General features: G+C 40.6%; 3 protein-coding genes across 4 annotated transcripts; 2 read left to right on the top strand and 1 right to left on the bottom strand.

Annotated features, from left to right (window-relative positions):
* Window positions 1-3,550: 3,550 nt before the first annotated feature.
* Window positions 3,551-7,262, top strand: LOC114911103 (probable tubulin polyglutamylase TTLL9). Its single transcript, XM_029254424.1, has 12 exons — window positions 3,551-3,657; window positions 3,759-3,870; window positions 4,102-4,287; window positions 4,926-4,994; window positions 5,232-5,322; window positions 5,412-5,452; window positions 5,628-5,715; window positions 5,975-6,033; window positions 6,152-6,348; window positions 6,556-6,669; window positions 6,750-6,874; window positions 6,995-7,262. The coding sequence occupies exons 1-12, from the start codon at window positions 3,551-3,553 to the stop codon at window positions 7,060-7,062; spliced, it is 1,257 nt and encodes a 418-aa protein (XP_029110257.1). The 3' UTR covers window positions 7,063-7,262.
* Window positions 7,263-13,455: 6,193 nt separating this feature from the next.
* On the top strand, window positions 13,456-16,980 carry LOC114911101 (probable tubulin polyglutamylase TTLL9). The gene is made up of 12 exons (XM_029254422.1): window positions 13,456-13,562; window positions 13,664-13,775; window positions 14,007-14,192; window positions 14,831-14,899; window positions 15,137-15,227; window positions 15,317-15,357; window positions 15,533-15,620; window positions 15,880-15,938; window positions 16,057-16,253; window positions 16,461-16,574; window positions 16,655-16,779; window positions 16,900-16,980. Exons 1-12 carry the CDS (start codon window positions 13,456-13,458, stop codon window positions 16,965-16,967), a joined length of 1,257 nt encoding a protein of 418 aa, XP_029110255.1. The 3' UTR covers window positions 16,968-16,980.
* A 4,548-nt stretch (window positions 16,981-21,528) lies between these two features.
* fam217ba (family with sequence similarity 217 member Ba) lies at window positions 21,529-25,600 on the bottom strand. Of its 2 annotated transcripts, none has more exons than XM_018737556.2 (5): window positions 25,530-25,600; window positions 24,465-24,674; window positions 23,888-23,984; window positions 23,591-23,658; window positions 21,529-23,459 (listed from the first exon to the last, which is right to left on the bottom strand). In XM_018737556.2, the coding sequence occupies exons 2-5, from the start codon at window positions 24,566-24,568 to the stop codon at window positions 22,175-22,177; spliced, it is 1,554 nt and encodes a 517-aa protein (XP_018593072.1). In that variant the 5' UTR covers window positions 24,569-24,674; window positions 25,530-25,600; the 3' UTR covers window positions 21,529-22,174. The 2 variants fall into 2 exon arrangements, with proteins under 2 accessions (XP_018593072.1, XP_018593073.1); XM_018737557.2 differs by having other exon boundaries at window positions 21,529-23,456.
* Window positions 25,601-26,134: the final 534 nt, after the last annotated feature.

The raw sequence follows: 26,134 nt of genomic DNA, 5'->3' as shown, positions 1-26,134 counted from the left end.
AGGCCAACAAATATAACATATACTATTAGTACTACAGTACAGTTCACAATATCTAACTACTAAACTAAAAACACTGGATTAAAGTCCAGTGCTGTGGACTTCAGCAGATTTAAAAATGGTACTGCAAAAAAAGTTAATTTTTTGTGCAATAATTTCTTCGTGGTGATAATAATAATAATAATAATAATAATAATAATAATAAAAATAATAATAATAATAATAATAATAAGAAGAAGAAGAAGAAGAAGAAGAACAAAAAGAAGAATGGGGAGAGCTAGTAGTGTAGTGGTTAGAGTTGCTGCCTTTGGATCCGCAGGTTCTATCCCCACTTCTAGCTGTAATACCCTTGAGCAAGGTTCTTACCCTAAATTGCTCCAGTAAAATTATCCAGCTATTTAAATGGGTAAATAAGTATAACCTTAACATTAAGTTGCTTTGGAGAAAAGCATCAGATAAATAAATTAATGTAAGTCACTATTATTAAAAAGAACAGAACATATATATCCCTTGTTTATAAGGTGCCTTTTCAATGAAGTGGAACACTTATCTTTCCATTAACATAACCAAAATAAAAAATATGCCACTACCACATGTCCAATCAGTCCCAGTTGCTGACCAATTCAATCACATAAGTCGTACAACGTTCACCAAAATTCCATTTAAAAATTTTCACTTGTTTATCACCATAAGTTAAAGCTTAACAATACAGATGCTCCCCTGTATATTTATAGGTAAGGTTCTGTAAAAATGTCCTAAACATTTTAAAGTGATGTAAGATGTTATTCGTTTTCGCCAACATTAAAATTAGCACAAATGTAAAAACCACTGAAAATAAAAAATACTTTCTCTACATAAATACCATTTCCAATTCCTCACCCCATAAACTTGTACAGCGTTAGTTATCCTATTATTGATCAACAAGACTCAAGAACACCAGACTGGACTCGAAATATTGTATAAAAGAGTCGAATCAAGAACATCCCAAACTCATATTTTGTTTGGTGGGGTGAAAAAATACCTGTCGTTCTTGCTCTAGAAATTCTAGAAAATGGTAAAGAAATTTTTAAAATTAATAATTTAAAAATTAATTTAATTTAATTTTTAATAATTTAAAATGATCTTAAATTCTACATTTTAAAGGGATGATGATGATGATGATGATGATGATTATTATTATTATTATTATTATTATTATTATTATTATTATGTGTTAGTATTTTAATGATATTTTAATTTTAAAATTCAGTATTTAAAAGGATAAAAATAACCCTGAAAGTGTTTGTATCTTTGGAAATTCTTAATTTGAACCTTGGTTAGCACCATGATGAGCCAGTACACCTTTCACTATGGTAAACTGCAACCTACAGTTCCCGACTCCACGCACATATATTACACCATCTGCGGGGGGAGGGGGGACACAGGAAAACATTCTATAACTTTTTTCAGTTCAAAGTGAAGATTTCGATATATTTTCGTCCCACCTGAAGAAGCAAACCACCTGGGCGGTGCGGCAATAATTACACAGCAGGTAATTCTCCACACGGAGCCAGAGCTGCACGTGGCGGAAGCAGGCTGTTGCTATGGTAACGGGCGGCGTCAGCAGCAACAGTGCGTGGAACTTAACTACGCCAGCTATGCGTTAACTCTTCAGAACTAGATGGAACTGATCGTCGAACGGTTTTAAAGAGCCATCTGATGCACGATGTCGAAAAACAAGGTATGTGGGGTAACTTTACTGTAGTTAAAGGTATTTACTCTGCCGACAAGTCAGAGTATTATTTGTCAAAGTTCAGCTAAGCAGATACTTTTCTTTTTAGCCCATTGTTTATACTTGCTATTCTCAACCGTTTTACAGCGCAGAAGCATCAGATTTTTATATACAGTCTTTTAATATAAAATTATTTCTTTTAAATAAATACATCTAAAATCTAAGCATTACTTTGCTTAAGTGATACTATTTTAACTAGATACGTAGCTATTACCTAAATTTGGACAAATGAGGATAAACACTTTTGATCTTAAAGTTATGCAGTCTGTAAAAATGTATTACTCCATGTAAAAATGTACACTACGAATGTAAGAATGTGTAACTCTAAGGAATGATGCACAGCAACAATATATTAATTCTAACAGACGACAGCATATAAATGTCCCTGCGGCTATCAGAAGAGGAAAGAGGGGTGAGTGCTTAGTAATCATAATGTAACAAATTATTTAACTGCGTAAAATGGATATTGTAAAAATACATTCCAGTGCACTTTGGAAAGCATTTCCAGACTGCAGTGCGACTGACATTCAGGGAATTACAGAACATATGCAAAGATGGAGATTTATTATCGGGTTTTTCTGGGCATTTCCCTAGTGCAGTACCAGAGCACATGCAGGAAATTAATTTTTTCATGTGGCATTCGGGTTAACATGTCCAGTCAAGGAAAGGTCCAACGTGTCGTCCCACCTCTTCTTCAACACTCGGACATGTGCGAGTTGCTTTGCTTTCGCTCCAGTTCTTCTCATACAAGTGTTGCCCAGGTTGCCCAGGTGCACTCAGGTTTTTCACCGGAACTGTATTGTAGGGTCTGCTACTGGAGGGCTCTCCTGCGAGAAGGATCGAGAACTGAACTCTAAATAGTTCTGATTCATTTTCATATCTGAGCTGTGCCGACCATTGAGGTGACTGGGTGTTGCCCCGCGGTTCATTAGGTTGGATTGGGGTATTAGCCCTGCTGCGGTGAGGGGGGATCTTCAGTCTGAAAGGGCAGATATATGACATATTTAAACTTATCTTTCCTAGTTGTACCCACTTGTCTATAATCTAATAAATTCTGAGTTATGTCAAACACACTCTTGTCTTTGTTTACCTCATTAACAACTGTCTCTATGGGGTACTGCAAAATTGGAAAAAGAGGTAATTTGATATTTTATATTTTTTTAGTTTCTTTTATATATCCAGAGAAACTAGAAGGTCAAGGTGTATTAAATCAGCAGAGAGAATCACTGTTTAGTAAAATTCAAGGCATGGTGTCTTTCATAGGAAGTCAAGCAATGCAATTTATATGGGGTATCAGGTAGTGCAGTGGTTAGGGTGGCTGTCCTGCAGTCTGAAGGATCCTTCGTTTAAATCTGCCCCTCGAGCGTGGTGTTTGTCCTGAATTTCTGCAGTAAAATGCCCTGTTGCATAAACAGGTAAATCATGATAAAGTTTACTCGCTAACAATGTAAGTCATTGCAAACATAGGTGTCAGCTAGATAAAGCTTAAAATGTGAACTTTTACATTGCTGAAGGTAAAATGTATAATTCTGCTGTCTCTGGGAGTAAGTGTGCTTTGAATAAGTGAGTTTTGAATAATTTCATTGGTAAAAGTCTTTCAAATAATCAGGAAAAGTAATGTAATCACCGAGAAGAAATAAAGATCAGATATTTTATTTACACAGTTTTATTATTTCAATATGCATACGTGACATTATGACACTCTAAAATCTGAAATACTCTCTGATTTATTTCATAAAGTCACTGAAGCAAGAATAAGGGAGAAGACATGTATCTGAAAGTATGTGTGTCCACAGGGATGCAAGGGGATATGTGAGATATAGATGTGGTTTGACCAACACCATACAGGATGTCCTCCGCCAGAGGCCTGGATGGGTCGAGGTGAAAGAGTGAGTTGACCTACCCTGATTAAGTAAGGCCTTCAGCCTTTGCTTTTACACATATTTAATATGAATCCACTTGTCTCTTTACATGTCTGTCCCACCCAAAGTGACGGTGAATGGGACTTTAACTGGTGCGACGTTGGCTGGCTAAGAGAGAACTTTGATCATTCTTACATGGAGGAGCATGTGCGAATATGCCACTTCCGCAACCACTATGAGGTCAGTGGACACAGAAGTTAGACAAGACCTGCAGATGCTAAAGTTAAAGAAAAAGAGTCACGGTATGCATGGCCTACATATGTTCCAGTGTGAAATTCCAAAAAAGTCGACAAGCTTATGAATGAGGCAATGATAATCCAAATAAGCAATGGGGCGTACGTAACAGGTAACCCAGGATAAGGACTAAACAGCAAATTTGCATTTGCATTTACCTCTTTATCCTTTGGTTAGCTGACACATAAGAACCTGATGGTGAAGAACCTGAAGAGGTATCGCAAGACTCTGGAACGTGAGGCTGGACGTCTGGAGGCTGCCAAGTGTGATTTTTTCCCACGTACCTTCGTACTGCCCAGTGAATACCCCCTCTTTGTAGAGGAGTTCAAGAGGAGTCCAGGCAACACCTGGATCATGAAACCAGTGAGGAAGCTAACAGTATCATATAATAGTGGCACAATGGACCACATCTCGGCAAAGACACCGTGGTACCTGGGACAGGCATTTTGCCATTCTGCCTTTCCTGTGCTTAATGCAACAAGCTACTATATTAATAGTGGAAAAGTGTGAGAAGATCCTGATTTTGAACATGTGGATCATAAGCCTGGATTTAAAGATTTCCAGAGTTATGATATTCTGCGTTTGGTTTTGAATTTGAGTTTCTCCACGTTTAAAAGATGAGCCAGGAATTTTGCATGTTTGTTGAAAAAGTAGATGAAACCTCCCCTTCTAAATACTAATCTAGTATAAGAAGATCCCGTCTATAGCATGATTAGCAATAATTTCTTAGCAGGGGTATGAAAATTAACTTTGCTTTACCATCTTTGATAGCAAATAATTTTCTTAAATTTGTTATTTCAACATTACAAGCACTGAAAATATCCTGTTTGGAAACAAAGTAAATGATCATTCTGGATGTTCTGCTATGTATTTGACACTACACCATACACCTCTTGGTCAGGATACCTCTGGCTCAAAATTCGTTGTCTTCATTTCAGCTGTCCACTACAGAAAAAAGGTTATTTCATTTTCATATTTTCTTTTCCAATGGGCTCATTTAGGTGGCACGGTCGCAGGGAAAGGGCATTTTTCTGTTCCGGAAACTGAAGGACATCATTGACTGGAAAAAGGTATGAGCTGACATGAATACACAATTTTAATGAATGTTGGAAGTCTTTAATTATGCTCTTAACAGTACTAATAGCTTGTTTGTTTGCCTGTCTTACCGGTCTGAACCTTGTGCTACACTGCAATAAAGCAGAGCAAATTAATGGAAATCAAAGTTGCGCAACCAGTCCTGAGGGTGTTAGTTCTCCCACTAAAAACCACTAACATCACACAGAATGAAGGGATTTATGTGCCTGCAGAACGGCAGTCGCCTGGAGGATCAGCGGGACGAGAACCAGGTGGAGAGATATGTGGCACAGCGCTACATAGAGAACCCCTACCTCATCAGTGGTGAGTCTGCCATCATTAGGTAACAAATATGGATATATGTTTGCTGCGGTAATGTTAAGTAACCATCGGAATTTACTGTTGTTTTGCAGGCAGGAAATTTGACTTGAGAGTCTATGTGCTTGTGACATCAGTAAGTATGGGTGTCCTGCTCCACTGACCACACGGCAACAAGCACAGTCCAATAACGTATCGATAATGACTTTGTCAGTGTGGGTTGAACATGTTCTTTACATGTGACTGTATGCCGTGGGTGTTGCTTCCGTGTCGGTTTTGTCGCGTTCTCATCGAGATGTGTTGTTTTTCAGTATGTGCCCTTGAAGGCATGGCTGTATAGAGATGGATTTGCCCGATTCTCCGGCACACGCTTCTCCCTCAGCAGCATTGATGATCAGTGTATCCTTCTTACACTCGGGTGTACTCTGCAGGGCACAGCTTCTTCATTCTTATTCAGCATCAGCCACAGTTCAATGCCTTTCTGATTTTTTTATTTAAATATGCCCATTTTATGTATGACCTCAAGCTGTGTTTTGCAAGAGCATCCATTTGAGCCCAAGGCTTAAGAAAATGGGTTCCTGCTCATTTTTCAATCCTGTTTTACTGCACTGTTTAAATGCCAACCTTTTTTTTCACCTTAGCTTGAGTCCACACACAGATGTTCATCTCACAAATGTGGCAGTGCAAAAAACTGCACCAGATTATGACCCAGAAAAGGTATATGGGGAAAAGAACTGTACTATTTCAAGACATTTCCATATGCTGTCACAGTATTTCAGCATTTCATAAGATTTCCTTTTCTATCTGTAACATTTTTTTTTTTGCCCTCTTGCAGGGCTGTAAGTGGCAGCTTCAGAAGCTGCGTCGGTACTTGACAGCGAAGCATGGTGCAGAAACTGTGGAGACCCTATTCAGGGACATTGACAACATTTTCATACGCAGCCTACAGAGTGTCCAGAAGGTGTTTATTAATGACAAGCACTGCTTTGAACTTTATGGCTACGACATCCTCCTGGATGAGGACCTCAAGCCGTGAGTCAGATAGGTTCTTACCTGACTGTCCATCATGATGGAAGCTAATTAAATGCTTGTTTTTTTTCTAAGAGCAAGGTGTCCGATAAACACCTGCTGATTTTACCTACTTCATAACTAAGTTTGTGGTTGAGAGGATTCTTATTCAAAGTCTGATCCATGCTTGGTACTTTTGTATGTGCTGAGACTGTGATGGTAACTCCACAGATGGCTGATTGAGGTGAATGCCTCACCTTCACTGACTGCCAGCAGCCAGGAGGACTATGAGATGAAGTATCGTCTACTGGAGGACACCCTAAACGTTGTCGACATGGAGGGCAGGTGGGCTGCTGGAGACAGAGATCCTGTCTGTTGACTGAGGGCTCTCCTGTGCTGTTTCCTAATCAATGTTCTTTCTGTAGACTCAGTGGCAGGGAGAAGCGAGTGGGCGGTTATGACCTCATGTGGAACGATGGTCCAGTCTACCGAGAAGATTTCAGCCTGGACAGTCTTGGAAGCACCTGTTTCACAGCGAACACACACTTAGGTATTGGCCTACATTCTCTTCAAGCGTTGCCTTATTTGATCGATCACAGAGAGAAACTCTCACACTCCTCTTCTTTGTCACATCATTCAGGCCTAAATGTATACATTTCCTGGTCTACAGGTTGTGTCAATGATAGGAAGAAGCACCTAGGACAGCTCAAGGCATTCTCTGGACAGAAGAGAGCATAACAATGCATAGATTCAATCTGTTGTAATCATGAGACTGGAATAAAGCATTTGTATAAATTAACTGCCTCTTTGGCTGTATACATGGTAATGGAAAGCAAGCAGTATGAAACAGAAAGCATTATGGAGAGAGAGGCAACACAAAGTGAATTAGAATGACCATAGTCACGTGGGAAGAAAAGCACAATAACAGGTGTGAGCTGGTGGGCACTGAAGCCATGGCATGAGCAAGGATCAACTTGATGGACAACTCGCCACTGCCTGATCAATTTCATGACAATGAAGACCAGCTGCCATTTGCTGAGGAACAACTAACGTAGACATTTAAGGCAGCATGTGTCAGGACTTGAGAGAGACTTGGTGAAAGACAAAGGGGGGCAGGAAGAGTTCCTAGGGTTGGATTACTAATCAGTATTCATGGTTTAGGTTTTGCGCTTGCTTGTTTCTTTGGTTTTGCCTTAAACAACTACGTCTCAATTTTTTCGCTCCATAAAAAACTGTTTGTATGGGAAACTTGTTATCCTGTTGCCTCTATCCTCCCCATGTGGCTGCCTCAGCCTTTCACCTGGCTCGATTCTTGGTGAAGAATGTGGGCACGAAGCACCACCTAGAGGACCTGGATTAAATATTTTCCTATGATTTGGGGAATTTTTTCTGGATTTTTTTCTGACAGTTGACAGCCTGGTTTTTTCCCCACTTGGCACTTCATTTTTTTTTGGGAGGGTCTTTTTGAATGTCATATAATTAAACTGGGATACAGGCCATGTTAAGAACAAGAAGAAGCACCTAGGACACTTCAAGGCATTCTTTTGGGCAGAAGAGAATATAAATTGTTGCTGGAATCCTGTTTGTTGATGTCATGTCCACGCCCACAACTCAACCGACAGCACCTGACTCTGGTTCAGCACCTGACTAACTGCTCACCCTTTAAAAGACCCTCCTCAGCTCCCATACCTTTGCGGAATCTCATCAGAGACAACCGCCCTACCTCGTGAGGTCCAGTGCACATTCAACACTTGTTCTTCGTTCTCGTCTTCCAGTTTTCGTCCCTTCGCTTTGTTTCCCGACCACATCCATGGATCTTTATTCAAACGCCGACTGCCGACCGACCGACCTTCCGCTTCGTCCCCTGACCTCGTCCATGGATCCTCGCTCTGACTCCGACCGCCGCCGATCGACCGACCATTTGCCTGTCCCCAACTCTGAGAACTTGCCTTATCCTGTGAATCCAGACGAACGACTCCACACTTGGGTCCTGCCATCCCGGTTCTTTCGGCCCCACATGACAGTTGAGTTCATGAGACTGCGAGTAATTGTGTAATTTTCCTCCCTCCTTGGCTGTATACATGGTAATGGGAAACAAGCAACACTAAAGAGACAGAAGGAAGACGGGATCGAGGAGCCTCTGCACCTGGGTTATTTATTGGACTTTCTGATTTACACTGTGTCATAAATACCCCTGCCAGGCATTCAGAATTCCCAGGTGCATGCACAAGGCATCCCAGCTCACAAGAAACACGGGTCGTCTTCTCCATCGCTGTGAGCAATCAGCTCTGTTGGAGAGAGAGAAACAGCCTGCTGTCTAGCACTATTCCTGTCTAAAAACCTCCGTTGTTTCCTCCCATCCCATAGAGCTGTCAGGGCTGTTGACGTTCACATTTATTCATTTAGCAGATGCTTTTGTCAAGCTCGGAGAAAAAGTGCATTTCACCAACAGATGACGTTATTAATGCAGACAGTACAGTCACGTCGTCCAATACCGACCTTTTTGTGTTTAATAATCACTATAAAGTGAATAGTAACAAACACGAGGGATCAAGACAACAAACATGTTTGGTGAAAGTTTCCACTTCACAAATACTGTAGGTGGATTTCAAAACAGCATAAAATGCAGCTGTGTTACAAATGTGACAGAAGGCGTTCCCCATAAAACCACCAAAAACAATCCCTGGATGTTTCAATTTCTATCTATATGGTCATTCCCTTTCGGTTGAGGCTTTGGGTAACTGGCTATCACCAAGACTCCAGCTATAAACGGTTCATATCAAAAGTGTTGTGAAGGTCCAGGAAGGACCAGTCTAAGCATCATGTTGGCAAAGCACATGGACCGGGTGTTGAGGGGATACAGCAATAAAACACATGAAGTCCCAGATCACACTGGGGTCCATGATGAAGGAACTGGGAACCCAGGACTTCTTCTTAGGCCCATAACCCTCTCAGTCAACTGGAGCCCTTTGCACACGTGTCAGGAGTCATTATGCCAGAATACTCTGCAAGGGGAGGGGCGTGTAGGGAGCTGATGGGGCTGTGGAAAAACTTTCATAACATCACTTTCTTTGATTAACAAACTAAAGCCTTCTAACAGTTTCATCATGTCAAAACTACAACAACTCAAAGTTAGTCATTATTGTTGTTTGTTTACCTAGTTGATACCATTTTCCAAGACAGTTTACAGTAATTGAACCAGTACTGCAGCTGTACAGTATATGGTTTCAGTAAATTCTGGACAAGTACACTGGTTTACAAATGGTATTAGCAGCAGAAGTCTGTTCATAAACTGATTTGTTTGTAAGTTCAAAATCATATTTATCAAAGCCAACTTTATTGTCACTTCCATAATATGTGTCTAACACACACACACACACAACGGCTACAGCCGCTTTTCCCAAGTGGGGTTGCAGCAAACTGGAGGTAAACCCGGCAATGCAAGGCACAAGGCTGGAGGGGGAGGGGACACACCCAGGATGGGACATCAGTCCGTCACAAGGCACCCCAAGCGGGACTTGAGCCCCAGGCCCACCAGAGAGCAAGACCCAGCCAAGCCCACCACACCACTGCGTCCCTCTCCTGCTGTGACATAGAGGCCAACAAATATAACATATACTATTAGTACTACAGTACAGTTCACAATATCTAACTACTAAACTAAAAACACTGGATTAAAGTCCAGTGCTGTGGACTTCAGCAGATTTAAAAATGGTACTGCAAAAAAAGTTAATTTTTTGTACAATAATTTCTTCGTGGTGATAATAATAATAATAATAATAAAAATAATAATAATAATAATAATAATAAGAAGAAGAAGAAGAAGAAGAAGAAGAAGAAGAAGAAAAAGAAGAATGGGGAGAGCTAGTAGTGTAGTGGTTAGAGTTGCTGCCTTTGGATCCGCAGGTTCTATCCCCACTTCTAGCTGTAGTACCCTTGAGCAAGGTTCTTACCCTAAATTGCTCCAGTAAAATTATCCAGCTATTTAAATGGGTAAATAAGTATAGCCTTAACATTAAGTTGCTTTGGAGAAAAGCATCAGATAAATAAATTAATGTAAGTCACTATTATTAAAAAGAACAGAACATATATATCCCTTGTTTATAAGGTGCCTTTTCAATGAAGTGGAACACTTATCTTTCCATTAACATAACCAAAATAAAAAATATGCCACTACCACATGTTCAATCAGTCCCAGTTGCTGACCAATTCAATCACATAAGTCGTACAATGTTCACCAAAATTCCATTTAAAAATTTTCACTTTTTATCACCGTAAGTCAAAGCTTAACAATACAGATGCTCCCCTGTATATTTATGGGTAAGGTTCTGTAAAAATGTCCTAAACATTTTAAAGTGATGTAAGATGTTATTCGTTTTCACCAACATTAAAATTAACACAAATGTAAAAACCACTGAAAATAAAAAATACTTTCTCTACATAAATACCATTTCCAATTCTTCACCCCATAAACTTGTACAGCGTTAGTTATCCTATTATTGATCAACAAGACTCAAGAACACCAGACTGGACTCGAAATATTGTATAAAAGAGTCGAATCAAGAACATCCCAAACTCATATTTTGTTTGGTGGGGTGCAAAAATACCTGTCGTTCTTGCTCTAGAAATTCTAGAAAATGGTAAAGAAATTTTTAAAATTAATAATTTAAAAATTAATTTAATTTAATTTTTAATAATTTAAAATGATCTTAAATTCTACATTTTAAAGGGATGATGATGATGATGATGATGATTATTATTATTATTATTATTATTATTATTATTATTATGTGTTAGTATTTTAATGATATTTTAATTTTAAAATTCAGTATTTAAAAGGATAAAAATAACCCTGAAAGTGTTTGTATCTTTGGAAATTCTTAATTTGAACCTTGGTTAGCACCATGATGAGCCAGTACACCTTTCACTATGGTAAACTGCAACCTACAGTTCCCGACTCCACGCACATATATTACACCATCTGCGGGGGGAGGGGGGACACAGGAAAACATTCTATAACATTTTTCAGTTCAAAGTGAAGATTTCAATATATTTTCGTCCCACCTGAAGAAGCAAACCACCTGGGCGGTGCGGCAATAATTACACAGCAGGTAATTCTCCACACGGAGCCAGAGCTGCACGTGGCGGAAGCAGGCTGTTGCTATGGTAACGGGCGGCGTCAGCAGCAACAGTGCGTGGAACTTAACTACGCCAGCTATGCGTTAACTCTTCAGAACTAGATGGAACTGATCGTCGAACGGTTTTAAAGAGCCATCTGATGCACGATGTCGAAAAACAAGGTATGTGGGGTAACTTTACTGTAGTTAAAGGTATTTACTCTGCCGACAAGTCAGAGTATTATTTGTCAAAGTTCAGCTAAGCAGATACTTTTCTTTTTAGCCCATTGTTTATACTTGCTATTCAACCGTTTTACAGCGCAGAAGCATCAGATTTTTATATACAGTCTTTTAATATAAAATTATTTCTATTAAATAAATAAATCTAAAATCTAAGCATTACTTTGCTTAAGTGATACTATTTTAACTAGATACGTAGCTATTACCTAAATTTGGACAAATGAGGATAAACACTTTTGATCTTAAAGTTATGCAGTCTGTAAAAATGTATTACTCCATGTAAAAATGTACACTGCGAATGTAAGAATGTGTAACTCTAAGGAATGATGCACAGCAACAATATATTAATTCTAACAGACGACAGCATATAAATGTCCCTGCGGCTATCAGAAGAGGAAAGAGGGGTGAGTGCTTAGTAATCATAATGTAACAAATTATTTAACTGCGTAAAATGGATATTGTAAAAATACATTCCAGTGCACTTTGGAAAGCTTTTCCAGACTGCAGTGCGACTGACATTCAGGGAATTACAGAACATATGCAAAGATGGAGATTTATTATCGGGTTTTTCTGGGCATTTCCCTAGTGCAGTACCAGAGCACATGCAGGAAATTAATTTTTTCATGTGGCATTCGGGTTAACATGTCCAGTCAAGGAAAGGTCCAACGTGTCGTCCCACCTCTTCTTCAACACTCGGACATGTGCGAGTTGCTTTGCTTTCGCTCCAGTTCTTCTCATACAAGTGTTGCCCAGGTTGCCCAGGTGCACTCAGGTTTTTCACCGGAACTGTATTGTAGGGTCTGCTACTGGAGGGCTCTCCTGCGAGAAGGATCGAGAACTGAACTCTAAATAGTTCTGATTCATTTTCATATCTGAGCTGTGCCGACCATTGAGGTGACTGGGTGTTGCCCCGCGGTTCATTAGGTTGGATTGGGGTATTAGCCCTGCTGCGGTGAGGGGGGATCTTCAGTCTGAAAGGGCAGATATATGACATATTTAAACTTATCTTTCCTAGTTGTACCCACTTGTCTATAATCTAATAAATTCTGAGTTATGTCAAACACACTCTTGTCTTTGTTTACCTCATTAACAACTGTCTCTATGGGGTACTGCAAAATTGGAAAAAGAGGTAATTTGATATTTTATATTTTTTTAGTTTCTTTTATATATCCAGAGAAACTAGAAGGTCAAGGTGTATTAAATCAGCAGAGAGAATCACTGTTTAGTAAAATTCAAGGCATGGTGTCTTTCATAGGAAGTCAAGCAATGCAATTTATATGGGGTATCAGGTAGTGCAGTGGTTAGGGTGGCTGTCCTGCAGTCTGAAGGATCCTTCGTTTAAATCTGCCCCTCGAGCGTGGTGTTTGTCCTGAATTTCTGCAGTAAAATGCCCTGTTGCATAAACAGGTAAATCATGATAAAGTTTACTCGCTAACAATGTAAGTCATTGCAAACATAGGTGTCAGCTAGATAAAGCTTAAAATGTGAACTTTTACATTGCTGAAGGTAAAATGTATAATTCTGCTGTCTCTGGGAGTAAGTGTGCTTTGAATAAGTGAGTTTTGAATAATTTCATTGGTAAAAGTCTTTCAAATAATCAGGAAAAGTAATGTAATCACCGAGAAGAAATAAAGATCAGATATTTTATTTACACAGTTTTATTATTTCAATATGCATACGTGACATTATGACACTCTAAAATCTGAAATACTCTCTGATTTATTTCATAAAGTCACTGAAGCAAGAATAAGGGAGAAGACATGTATCTGAAAGTATGTGTGTCCACAGGGATGCAAGGGGATATGTGAGATATAGATGTGGTTTGACCAACACCATACAGGATGTCCTCCGCCAGAGGCCTGGATGGGTCGAGGTGAAAGAGTGAGTTGACCTACCCTGATTAAGTAAGGCCTTCAGCCTTTGCTTTTACACATATTTAATATGAATCCACTTGTCTCTTTACATGTCTGTCCCACCCAAAGTGACGGTGAATGGGACTTTAACTGGTGCGACGTTGGCTGGCTAAGAGAGAACTTTGATCATTCTTACATGGAGGAGCATGTGCGAATATGCCACTTCCGCAACCACTATGAGGTCAGTGGACACAGAAGTTAGACAAGACCTGCAGATGCTAAAGTTAAAGAAAAAGAGTCACGGTATGCATGGCCTACATATGTTCCAGTGTGAAATTCCAAAAAAGTCGACAAGCTTATGAATGAGGCAATGATAATCCAAATAAGCAATGGGGCGTACGTAACAGGTAACCCAGGATAAGGACTAAACAGCAAATTTGCATTTGCATTTACCTCTTTATCCTTTGGTTAGCTGACACATAAGAACCTGATGGTGAAGAACCTGAAGAGGTATCGCAAGACTCTGGAACGTGAGGCTGGACGTCTGGAGGCTGCCAAGTGTGATTTTTTCCCACGTACCTTCGTACTGCCCAGTGAATACCCCCTCTTTGTAGAGGAGTTCAAGAGGAGTCCAGGCAACACCTGGATCATGAAACCAGTGAGGAAGCTAACAGTATCATATAATAGTGGCACAATGGACCACATCTCGGCAAAGACACCGTGGTACCTGGGACAGGCATTTTGCCATTCTGCCTTTCCTGTGCTTAATGCAACAAGCTACTATATTAATAGTGGAAAAGTGTGAGAAGATCCTGATTTTGAACATGTGGATCATAAGCCTGGATTTAAAGATTTCCAGAGTTATGATATTCTGCGTTTGGTTTTGAATTTGAGTTTCTCCACGTTTAAAAGATGAGCCAGGAATTTTGCATGTTTGTTGAAAAAGTAGATGAAACCTCCCCTTCTAAATACTAATCTAGTATAAGAAGATCCCGTCTATAGCATGATTAGCAATAATTTCTTAGCAGGGGTATGAAAATTAACTTTGCTTTACCATCTTTGATAGCAAATAATTTTCTTAAATTTGTTATTTCAACATTACAAGCACTGAAAATATCCTGTTTGGAAACAAAGTAAATGATCATTCTGGATGTTCTGCTATGTATTTGACACTACACCATACACCTCTTGGTCAGGATACCTCTGGCTCAAAATTCGTTGTCTTCATTTCAGCTGTCCACTACAGAAAAAAGGTTATTTCATTTTCATATTTTCTTTTCCAATGGGCTCATTTAGGTGGCACGGTCGCAGGGAAAGGGCATTTTTCTGTTCCGGAAACTGAAGGACATCATTGACTGGAAAAAGGTATGAGCTGACATGAATACACAATTTTAATGAATGTTGGAAGTCTTTAATTATGCTCTTAACAGTACTAATAGCTTGTTTGTTTGCCTGTCTTACCGGTCTGAACCTTGTGCTACACTGCAATAAAGCAGAGCAAATTAATGGAAATCAAAGTTGCGCAACCAGTCCTGAGGGTGTTAGTTCTCCCACTAAAAACCACTAACATCACACAGAATGAAGGGATTTATGTGCCTGCAGAACGGCAGTCGCCTGGAGGATCAGCGGGACGAGAACCAGGTGGAGAGATATGTGGCACAGCGCTACATAGAGAACCCCTACCTCATCAGTGGTGAGTCTGCCATCATTAGGTAACAAATATGGATATATGTTTGCTGCGGTAATGTTAAGTAACCATCGGAATTTACTGTTGTTTTGCAGGCAGGAAATTTGACTTGAGAGTCTATGTGCTTGTGACATCAGTAAGTATGGGTGTCCTGCTCCACTGACCACACGGCAACAAGCACAGTCCAATAACGTATCGATAATGACTTTGTCAGTGTGGGTTGAACATGTTCTTTACATGTGACTGTATGCCGTGGGTGTTGCTTCCGTGTCGGTTTTGTCGCGTTCTCATCGAGATGTGTTGTTTTTCAGTATGTGCCCTTGAAGGCATGGCTGTATAGAGATGGATTTGCCCGATTCTCCGGCACACGCTTCTCCCTCAGCAGCATTGATGATCAGTGTATCCTTCTTACACTCGGGTGTACTCTGCAGGGCACAGCTTCTTCATTCTTATTCAGCATCAGCCACAGTTCAATGCCTTTCTGATTTTTTTATTTAAATATGCCCGTTTTATGTATGACCTCAAGCTGTGTTTTGCAAGAGCATCCATTTGAGCCAAAGGCTTAAGAAAATGGGTTCCTGCTCATTTTTCAATCCTGTTTTACTGCACTGTTTAAATGCCAACCTTTTTTTTCACCTTAGCTTGAGTCCACACACAGATGTTCATCTCACAAATGTGGCAGTGCAAAAAACTGCACCAGATTATGACCCAGAAAAGGTATATGGGGAAAAGAACTGTACTATTTCAAGACATTTCCATATGCTGTCACAGTATTTCAGCATTTCATAAGATTTCCTTTTCTATCTGTAACATTTTTTTTTTTGCCCTCTTGCAGGGCTGTAAGTGGCAGCTTCAGAAGCTGCGTCGGTACTTGACAGCGAAGCATGGTGCAGAAACTGTGGAGACCCTATTCAGGGACATTGACAACATTTTCATACGCAGCCTACAGAGTGTCCAGAAGGTGTTTATTAATGACAAGCACTGCTTTGAACTTTATGGCTACGACATCCTCCTGGATGAGGACCTCAAGCCGTGAGTCAGATAGGTTCTTACCTGACTGTCCATCATGATGGAAGCTAATTAAATGCTTGTTTTTTTTCTAAGAGCAAGGTGTCCGATAAACACCTGCTGATTTTACCTACTTCATAACTAAGTTTGTGGTTGAGAGGATTCTTATTCAAAGTCTGATCCATGCTTGGTACTTTTGTATGTGCTGAGACTGTGATGGTAACTCCACAGATGGCTGATTGAGGTGAATGCCTCACCTTCACTGACTGCCAGCAGCCAGGAGGACTATGAGATGAAGTATCGTCTACTGGAGGACACCCTAAACGTTGTCGACATGGAGGGCAGGTGGGCTGCTGGAGACAGAGATCCTGTCTGTTGACTGAGGGCTCTCCTGTGCTGTTTTCTAATCAATGTTCTTTCTGTAGACTCAGTGGCAGGGAGAAGCGAGTGGGCGGTTATGACCTCATGTGGAACGATGGTCCAGTCTACCGAGAAGATTTCAGCCTGGACAGTCTTGGAAGCACCTGTTTCACAGCGAACACACACTTAGGTATTGGCCTACATTCTCTTCAAGCGTTGCCTTATTTGATCGATCACAGAAAGAAACTCTCACACTCCTCTTCTTTGTCACATCATTCAGGCCTAAATGTATACATTTCCTGGTCTACAGGTTGTGTCAATGATAGGAAGAAGCACCTAGGACAGCTCAAGGCATTCTCTGGACAGAAGAGAGCATAACAATGCATAGATTCAATCTGTTGTAATCATGAGACTGGAATAAAGCATTTGTATAAATTAACTGCTTCCTTGGCTGTGTACATGGTAATGGAAAAGAAGCAACATGAAATACAAAAAGATTATGGATATGTTGCACATCTATTACATGGAGCAAAGACACTTTACACAACTTTTTTTAAGTCCCATGTGATAATCCAATGTGTACAACATTCTCTGCACAAGATGTGGGAGAGCAGAGTTAGCAACAATTACATTATGATGTGTTGTTGCCTGATATCCTGTAAGGACTGATTGAGTAGCAGTCCCAGCAGTGGAGAGTGTGGGAACCGAAAACGACCCCAGACAGGGGACTACAGATGGTTTGGACCCCACTTATCTGAGAGACTCTTGGCAGGTGGGTCAGGCTGGGAGTGACCAGACCTCATAGCCCTGTTTGGCCTCAGAGATGATACTCTCAGGTCCATACCTAGGGCTACGGAGGTCCCCCGGCCTGCTCTGTCTTCACCATGACACCTTGGCTCTATAGATGGAGTGTGGAGTCAAGTATACCCAGGCATTCCATTCCAGTCTCCACCTACCCTGGGGAATACCAGTTGTCAATGATGATCTCGTAATGGCTGTCCTTCAGTTGCCCCTCAACAGTTGTACAACTACTTGGAGGAAGAAGTAGATAGAGGAACTGGCCCTATCTTAGGAGGAAAACACAGAGAAGCCCTTCAGGACTGCTGCACAGTTGCCCTGGGTATCCAACACAAACACCTCCAACCACTGAAAGAGACATGCGCGTTGCTACCATGGCCTCTCCAGGGAGACCCAGCCACACTAACCTGGGGTGAGTCAGGCAGAAGAGGTGAATGAACTTGTATCAGACCACCTAGCCCAGCACCTGATGCGAACCACAATAAACTTGGACCACCTTGTCATAAGATAATAAAAACAAACTGTTGACTGCTAGGGAACAGTTGTGATGGACATTTAAGGCAGCTAGCCTGAGGACATGAGCAACGATTGTGGAGCGAGAAGAGAAGGAGGGGTCTCTTGGGTTGGTCAATGTATAGGGTTTTATATTGCTGATGGATTTTCGTGTTGTTAATTTTGTTTTTAGTTTGGTTCAAGATAGCACCAAGTGGCTACCAGATTCAGCAGCTCTGTACTTTTGTGTGACAGAATTTCCCTGAGAGGTTAATAATGTTTCATTCATTCATTCATGGACCATACTCCCATTTTTCCCCCTCAATAAAACCTCGTTTGTTCAGGAAAATTACTGTCTCGTTGCTTCTATCTTGTCCATGTGGCTACCTCAGCCCCACAACTGTCCACATAATGCATCAAGACAAGCACTTTATAGTCACATGTAAAACAAGAGGCCCACACCTTGCGTAACCCTCAGTAATTCAGTTTAATTAGTGATAATTTACAATTCTGGAATACTACTGAAAAAAATAAGGATGCATCAATTCAGAAAACAAAAAGCACAATGTACGGTATATCTAAAATCACAGCCATTCAAAATTGGCAATAAACAACTGTCTGAAGAAAATAGAGCATCTTCCATTTTTACTGAATCATTCATAATTCTTATCAGTGTAAGTGAATTTATCTTTGAATTAAACTTGTATTAAACTTGAGTCGATGGGAAAAATTTTTACAAAACTGGAAATGTTCATAAATCCTTGAAATATCAATTTAAAATAGCTGCACTGACCTAATTTTTCACAGACAAGTAACCAAAAATATTACAAAAAAAAAAACAGAACACCACCACCACCATTGCCTATTCTGAGGCATGTCTGCAGTGATTGTTGGCTAGTTTTTGGGAACATGAATGCAATTCATCAAATTTGGCACACTAATTTGGAGAAAACAGCATATGTGGGACTAAAAAACATAAAACCTATTGATGACAGTTTATACTTTACAAATACAGGCTTCTCTTGTATATCAAAAGGCTCCCTTATGAGAATTCCAAGTTTATAGGAAAAATTGTACTTAATCTTAAGTACTTTGAACTCTAAAATTCACATACTGAGCTGTAATCTCTCACAAGAAACACCTAATGACAAAATATTCCAGTTCAAATTACACACAATGATGTCAAGCGCCACACAAGGTAAGCACAGAATACCCCCCCCCATTTTGGGGTGTGTTTCCCCTGGGAATGTCAGCAGACAGAGCCATATGCCTGCAGGCAATCATTTTTCAGAAATCGCGTGACTCTCATTTATCATAAAAACTTATATATTACTAATAACTTTTGTAAAAAAAAAAAAGTGTTAAAAGTTAAAAAGACAAAAGCAGACTTGCATGAGCTTGAAGCAATAAAATGTATAAAATTCTCTTTAAAACTGATTTTGTTTACTATTCTTTTATCCCAAATGATACTATATGAATAGCTCAGCAGAGAGGGTAATGAGCATTACAAGCAATTACAGTAATTATAATCAGTTGTGTTATTACACTAATAATAATAATCTATTTTACATGAGAAATTTAAAAGACATCTAAAGTAACTTATAATAAAAAGCAGCATTTAAAAAAAAATAGAATGAAAGAGCAACAGAATAAAATAAGAAAATAAAAACAACACTTAAAAAATACAGTTTAAAAAAAACAGAAGTCATGCATTATTAGTAACAACTTGTCCCACACAAGATCAGAGAGGTCCAGAGCCTAGTTTACATCATTTTGTAAATACTCCTGCCAAGGCAGAAAACACCCAGGAACACGCATGTGCCACCCTAGCTCACAAGAGGGAGTGCCTATCTTCCCCCTTCCCATCTGCAAGCTGTCCGATGGGAGAGAGAGTGTATTGTGCTGCTCTGTTCTTGCCTCGGGGGGCGCAGTGGTGCAGCAGGTTTAGCCAGGTCCTGCTCTCTGGTGGGTTTGGGGTTCGAGTCCTTCATGGGGTGCCTGTCCTGTGTGTGTCCCCTCCCCCTCCAGCCCTGCGCTGCGGGGTTAGGCTCTGGTTTGCCCTGACCCCGCTCAAGTGGTTTCGGACAGTGTGTGTGTATGTGTGTGTGTTCCTGTCCAAAAAACCCCCCTCTCTATGGAGCTGCTCCGGCTGCTGACATTTACATTACACTTTTTCATTTAACAGAACCTTTTCACCAAAGTGACATATACACTGTCTGAAGCCACTCATCCCAAGCAAGGATGTGGCGAACCTGACAGTGTATATGTCACGTTGAGTCTGACGCGGCAACACAGGGCACAAGGCTGGTGGGGGAGGGGACACACACAGGACAGGCACCCCATGAAGGACTCGAACCCCAGACCCACTAGAGAGCAGGACCCAGCCAAGCCCGCTGTGCCACCATGCCCCACCAAGTGACACTCAGAATAAAAAGTACATTTCACAACACATGAAGAGATAAAGATGCAGAAATATAATTCTCAAAGTACAGTCACTTAGTCCAATACCACAATTTCTGCTGGTGCACATTACCTAAGTATTTGCATGCAGATAAGATGACAAGCCCCTAGCCCTCTCCATGTCACATTCAACTTATGAAATTTCAGAGCAACAAAACAACCCTCCATGCCAGTTAAATTCTCAAGTCGAGGACCAATTGCAAAATAAATGATAGTGAAAGAGAAAAAAGGAGCACACAAATATAATATGTGCAAACAATTTCGAAAATGAGGGTCTTAAGCCTGGACTTAAAGGTGTACAGAATAGGTCTGACATTTTGGACTAAGATTTCAATTAGATCCTCTCTGTGTTTAAAAGATAAGCCATGAACTTCACATACTTGTTGAAATATGATTAACTTGTGGCTTAGGAACACGTTTTCAATTTTTAACAAACATTCACATTCAAGTTACTGGAAATGAATGTTTCTTTTTCACAAGTATTCTCTTTATAAGCAGCTCTGAAGAAACAAATTTCCCTCGCTATGTGAGGGAAACTTGTAGCTGCATCCAAAACTGCATGAAATGTGCCTCTATTACAGCAATGTGCAATAAAATATCTGTAACTAAAGACAAAATAAATAGTAGTTTAAATCTACTTGAGCGTGACCAGATATACAGCAAGTCTTTCATCCAACAAAAGACAGTTATAAACAGAAAAGCCAAAAAATAAAAGATTAACAAACTATTGTAAAGTACAAGACAAATAAGGGATTCTAAAATCAAAACTCACTCATGAATAAGTAATACTGCATTTTCACCTTAACATTCTATAATACTACTAGACATCTAAGGTTTTAACATAGTGCATCGTGTTTCAGCAGTAGGACAAAATTTGATCACAGTAACCTTTTATGTAACAAAATAAATTTGTACTAGACATACAGTAAACACTATATAAAAATTGCACAAAAATGTAATGATCGGTTTCAGCACAGTTTTTAGCCTTGGACAAAATTGTTTTCAAACATGCTTTAATAATTAAAAAACTTGCAACATACCACTAATATAATATATGCATACAGTTTCTTCATAAAAATCCTATTTAATTTAGCCCTGGCAAGTACATTGCATACAGTGCATTGAATTAGCAATGACAACATGTATCGTATGTAAGTAAATTAAAATACGAAAACATACAGAGATCACAAGCATAACTATAAATAGTTATAAAATAAATTCTGACAATTCCGAATTATTTTTTACAAGCCAATCAAACTCTGTTTCGCAAGAAATTCCAAACCTCACACCAAACATTCCTCATTAAATAATCACACTGGTCTTGAAAACTTCCACAAAAAGTTACAAAAATAGACTCTTTTTTGGTTTTAGTCTGTTTCCATTATATCTCTCTATTTATACTGTAACTCACCGAATAAAAAATAAGGCCAAGTTTATACTGTGTGGTCGGAAATTCAGCGTTAAACAAACAGACAATGACTTTACTGTACAGCTGCAATTCATTTTTGAGCATACAATGGCTCTACAGCTACGCACTGCAGGACAGCACTAATATTGTGCTCATAGAAGCAAGCTGGAGCATTACAAAATATGATATTTCTCTAAGGTTGCTCAATTACATAGCACACAAAGCTGCCTTATGAGTTTTAACCTGTGACAGGTTAATTGTTCCTGTAAAGGATAATAACCTCAGCTTGGTCATGGACTCTTCCTCATATACGAAGGTTTTCATTCCTCCAAGTCTCCCAGGACCAGGAAAGCATAAGCCTCCTTCATGATGCTTGCTAAGGTGTGGCTCAGATATTGTACACTGTACGGAGAAATATACAAGACTGTCAATTAATGAGTCCATTAAGCCTAGTAGGGGGCAGCCCCTTGGAAACTGTACCAACCCTCCCCAATTTTGAGTCTCCATCTCCAACACCTGCCTTCGGCCTTACCTTTCCGCTCCTCTTTACGGGGTTAACCTCTCGAGCACTCCTACATGGAGCACTCCCCTCCATAGTGACTGATTCTTTAGGCCTGGCAGCTACAGCACAGCCATTCCGGGGGACACCGAGAGGCTTGGAGGTATGTCCTGGTGTCTGTAAAGGGCTACGCATGTTGCCAGCTGATTGCATGTGATTGAGGTGATTGTTACCTGCCAGTGGACTCACGGGCTTCTGGCTTTTGCTGGTGTGTACACGGCTCTCGCTGCTGCTCCTCTTTGGAAGAACTCCTAGCTTGACTTTGCGTTCTAAGACCGGGCTGAGGCGCGAGTGTCGATGATAGGTGTATGAGGAGCAGTTCCCAATGCAGAAAGGGTGGTGAATGTGGCAGCTTGGACAGACAGACTGTGAACGATGGGCAGGCAAGGGAGTACCCAGGGAGGACATAAAGGCAAAGGGAGACGTTTGCTGGCAATGCCGGAGACTTTTTGGAGAACGGAGGTGGAATGGGAGGGTGGTGTTATTGCGAAGGTGGCCAGGTGCCATATGAGAGGTGAGGTTTTGGTTATAGCGGGGTCGATTAGTGAACCCTGGTCCAACGGGTCTACTGTTCTCTGCCTGGATGGTTTGTATCTGTAGCCACTCAAGCTGCAAGAGCCGCTCCAGGTACTTCTCCAGATTACCCACAGGCTTGGGCCGAGGGGCACCCCTACCCTCAGTGTTGAGAAACAGAGCCAACTGGCGCAGGCTCCAGGTGCAAAAGGGCGGAGGCAAGAAGTCTGGGTAGGAGTAGTTGCTATCGCAGCTTTGACCCCAAGGCCCAGGAAAGCATGGATGAAGGTCAATGGGATCAATAACTTCTGCCCGAAGGTTGAGTTGAGGAGGGGTGCATGGCGAAGGGAGAACAGGTAGCCTCTCAGAGTCAGAAAGATCACTGGCACTGTCTGTGTCCTCCTCCTTCTGTTCAAATAGCCTTACCTGCTCCAGGTCTGAGACCCTCATTTCTGCTTGTGCCTTTAAAGCCTCAGGCTTAGGGGCCAAAGGCAGGGTCAATGTGTGTCGGCCTCGTCTGCGACCAGCATGGTTCTTGTTGTCATCACTGCTGCACAGCGGCTCCAGCCGTACCCGCCTCTCCCCATTACACTCTGTGGAAGGGGAAGCCAGAGACTTGGGGCCCATCTTTCGCAGACTGCTGTGAAAGCAAACAAATGCATCAGTGATGTATCAGCATCACGAAGAGACAAGGGTAGGGATCAGGTGATCAAGGAGGTTGGTGAGGGAAAAAAAAAAAAAAAAATCACTTCAAAATCTGGATACACTTACCTCTGCAGAGTCTCTGTTTCATTGATGCAAGTAATTTCTGGTTTAGTTCTTCCCATACAGTGAGAACTCTGTTGATGCAGACAGGACAGTAAACCCAACACATATTTTTGTACTCTATAGGTTTGTGGACTGAATCAGGATTATCTCCAGAAACAGATAGTGATAAAAATGCAAGCAATATTTTTGCGCTGCTTAATACCAATACAAGCTGCCTCTTAGGGAAAAATGGCAAGAAATTCAAAGGTCTAATACTATTCATTCTCTCTCATTAAATCTTCAACAGTATGTAGAACGTACTTTAGATGCAGAGCTTTTTCCAGGATATGGGTGCTTTGACTGAGCTCCTGTCTTCTTTTGGGACTTTTGGTTCTGGTCCACCTTTTCCTTCTTGGAGCTATTGGAAAAGAGTTATAAGTTGTGTATTTTCAACACAGAATTCCACATGTTAAAAAACCTATGTCAAACCTAACTGAACATCCACTTCAGGTATTTAGCTTCCAGTATAACATTTCACTTTACTGTAACACACAATACCACCTAATACGTAAGATATTACAAGCCTCAAGATCCTAAGTGCTTAATATTACAATTCCACAAAAGCTGGGCATAGTATGTTTTATCATGTAGTGATTTACTTCTGGGAGGGATGGTGGTGCAGTGGGTTGGACTGGGTCCTGCTCTCGGGTGGGTCTGGGGTTCAAGTCCTGCTTGGGGTGCCTTGTGACAGAGTGGTGTCCTGCCCTGGGTGTGTCCCCTCCCCCTCCAGCCTTATGCCCTAAGTTGCCAGGTTAGGCTCCAGTTCCCCGCAACCCCATATGGGTTCACAAGTGGTTCAGAAAGTGTGTGTGTATGATTTACTTCTTCATTTATTTACCCTGCCACTGTCCCGGCATTTTCTGAGCTTCTGGATGCCTTCTCTTTTCTGGAGACCTTGTTCACAAGTGGAGTGGTGGCTCTCTCCAGCAGGATAGGTCCCATGGCTGAGAACGGCGTGCGGTGCACCACTGAAGCACACTGATACCGCAGCTGGCGTTCCTCGGCTCCGCTGCGCGCAGTGCTCACCACTCCATTTTACACAGAACACCTGTACAACATTACTCTTGTGAAAGGGCTTAAACATACAGCGAGGCTACAACATTACACAGTACTGCCTGAAAGTATGTGAACCCTATAGGGATACTCATGATCCTTGCAGAAGATCTTAAAATAAATTTAGATATTTAATAAAAATGAAATAGACACAAAAAAGGACAGCTTGTAGCATAGTGGTTAGAGATACTGCCTAGACCGCAAGGTTGCAGGTTCGAACCCCACCTCTAGCTGTAGTACCCTTGAGCAAGGTTCTTACCCTAAAATTGCTCCAGTTAAATTACCCAACTGTGTAAATAATTGTAAGTTGCTTTGGAGAAAAGCATAAATTAAATGTATCTTATGAATAATGATTTACACCCTTGATTCTGCTTTACTTACCTACTTGGTTTAATTAATCAATACAACTTGGACTTCACTTATTTTTACACCTGAACTACTTGCATGTTTCTACTACACACATGATTTCCTCTAAACCAACATATGGAACTGGTCTTAAATTACACATGTGTCACATGAGAAACATTGTACCTCATTAAATAACGATTTCGTGGTAAAAGTAAGGGACTGGTGTGTGGTAATCGGTTCACATTCATTGATTCAAGCCGCACTGTAACAACAACAGAGCCTAAAAATACTATAAATAAACATTAGCATTAAAATAATACAGATGACGATTTTTAGCATGGAATTGAGATGACTAATGTAATGATGTATAATCCGATCTGTAAACCACATCGAAGGTTACAATGAATGGATGATGCATTATAATTACCTTAGGCGATCGGATAGTTACCTTCGACACGGAAATTATATTTTTTAATTTTTTGCGTATATCTTAAAATCTTACCAGTGGTGATGAATGACTCCTTTTTTCATGATGTATCTGCGCCGCCGAGGTTTGTTTACTTGCTGTCGACGCAGCCACTTGATTCTAATGGGTGAAGGATTGTGTTTTACCACATCGTGCAGCGCAGATTGATACCCGCTGCGGCAAAAGGTCGGCCGCAGTAATGGTGCTGCGTAAACTGGGTCACCCAACCCAAGACATTTACTGTTCATCTGAGATTTTCTACACAAATTCTCTCATTTATAGAAACATCGTGTACATATACCTTTTTGTTTCGTCCACACATGCTATATATAGTTGTTTTGGAACGTGGAAGGCAGGCAAAAATAAACGCAAGTTTAGACTAGACTATTAAACTGACTATGAGTTTTTAGAGTTTTATAGCATTAAAGACACTGATCACTTTCCGAAGGAGCCGAGTAGAAAAATTGTCCTCAGACAGACATGGGCGCCCAGGATTTGTTATGTCTGAAGCGATTTTAGCCCCTTAAAATAAACACTTCATTTATTGTACGAAAAGTTATGTTTCTTTTAGGTTTCTCGACTACTGACACTGACGATGGCCATGCAGTGGTATACATTTAGCCATCCAGTTCCGTTTTATT

This window comes from Scleropages formosus, chromosome 1, assembly GCF_900964775.1.
Source record: "Scleropages formosus chromosome 1, fSclFor1.1, whole genome shotgun sequence".
Classification (NCBI taxonomy): Eukaryota; Metazoa; Chordata; class Actinopteri; order Osteoglossiformes; family Osteoglossidae; genus Scleropages; species Scleropages formosus.
This window is presented reverse-complemented; position numbering and strand designations above follow the sequence as displayed.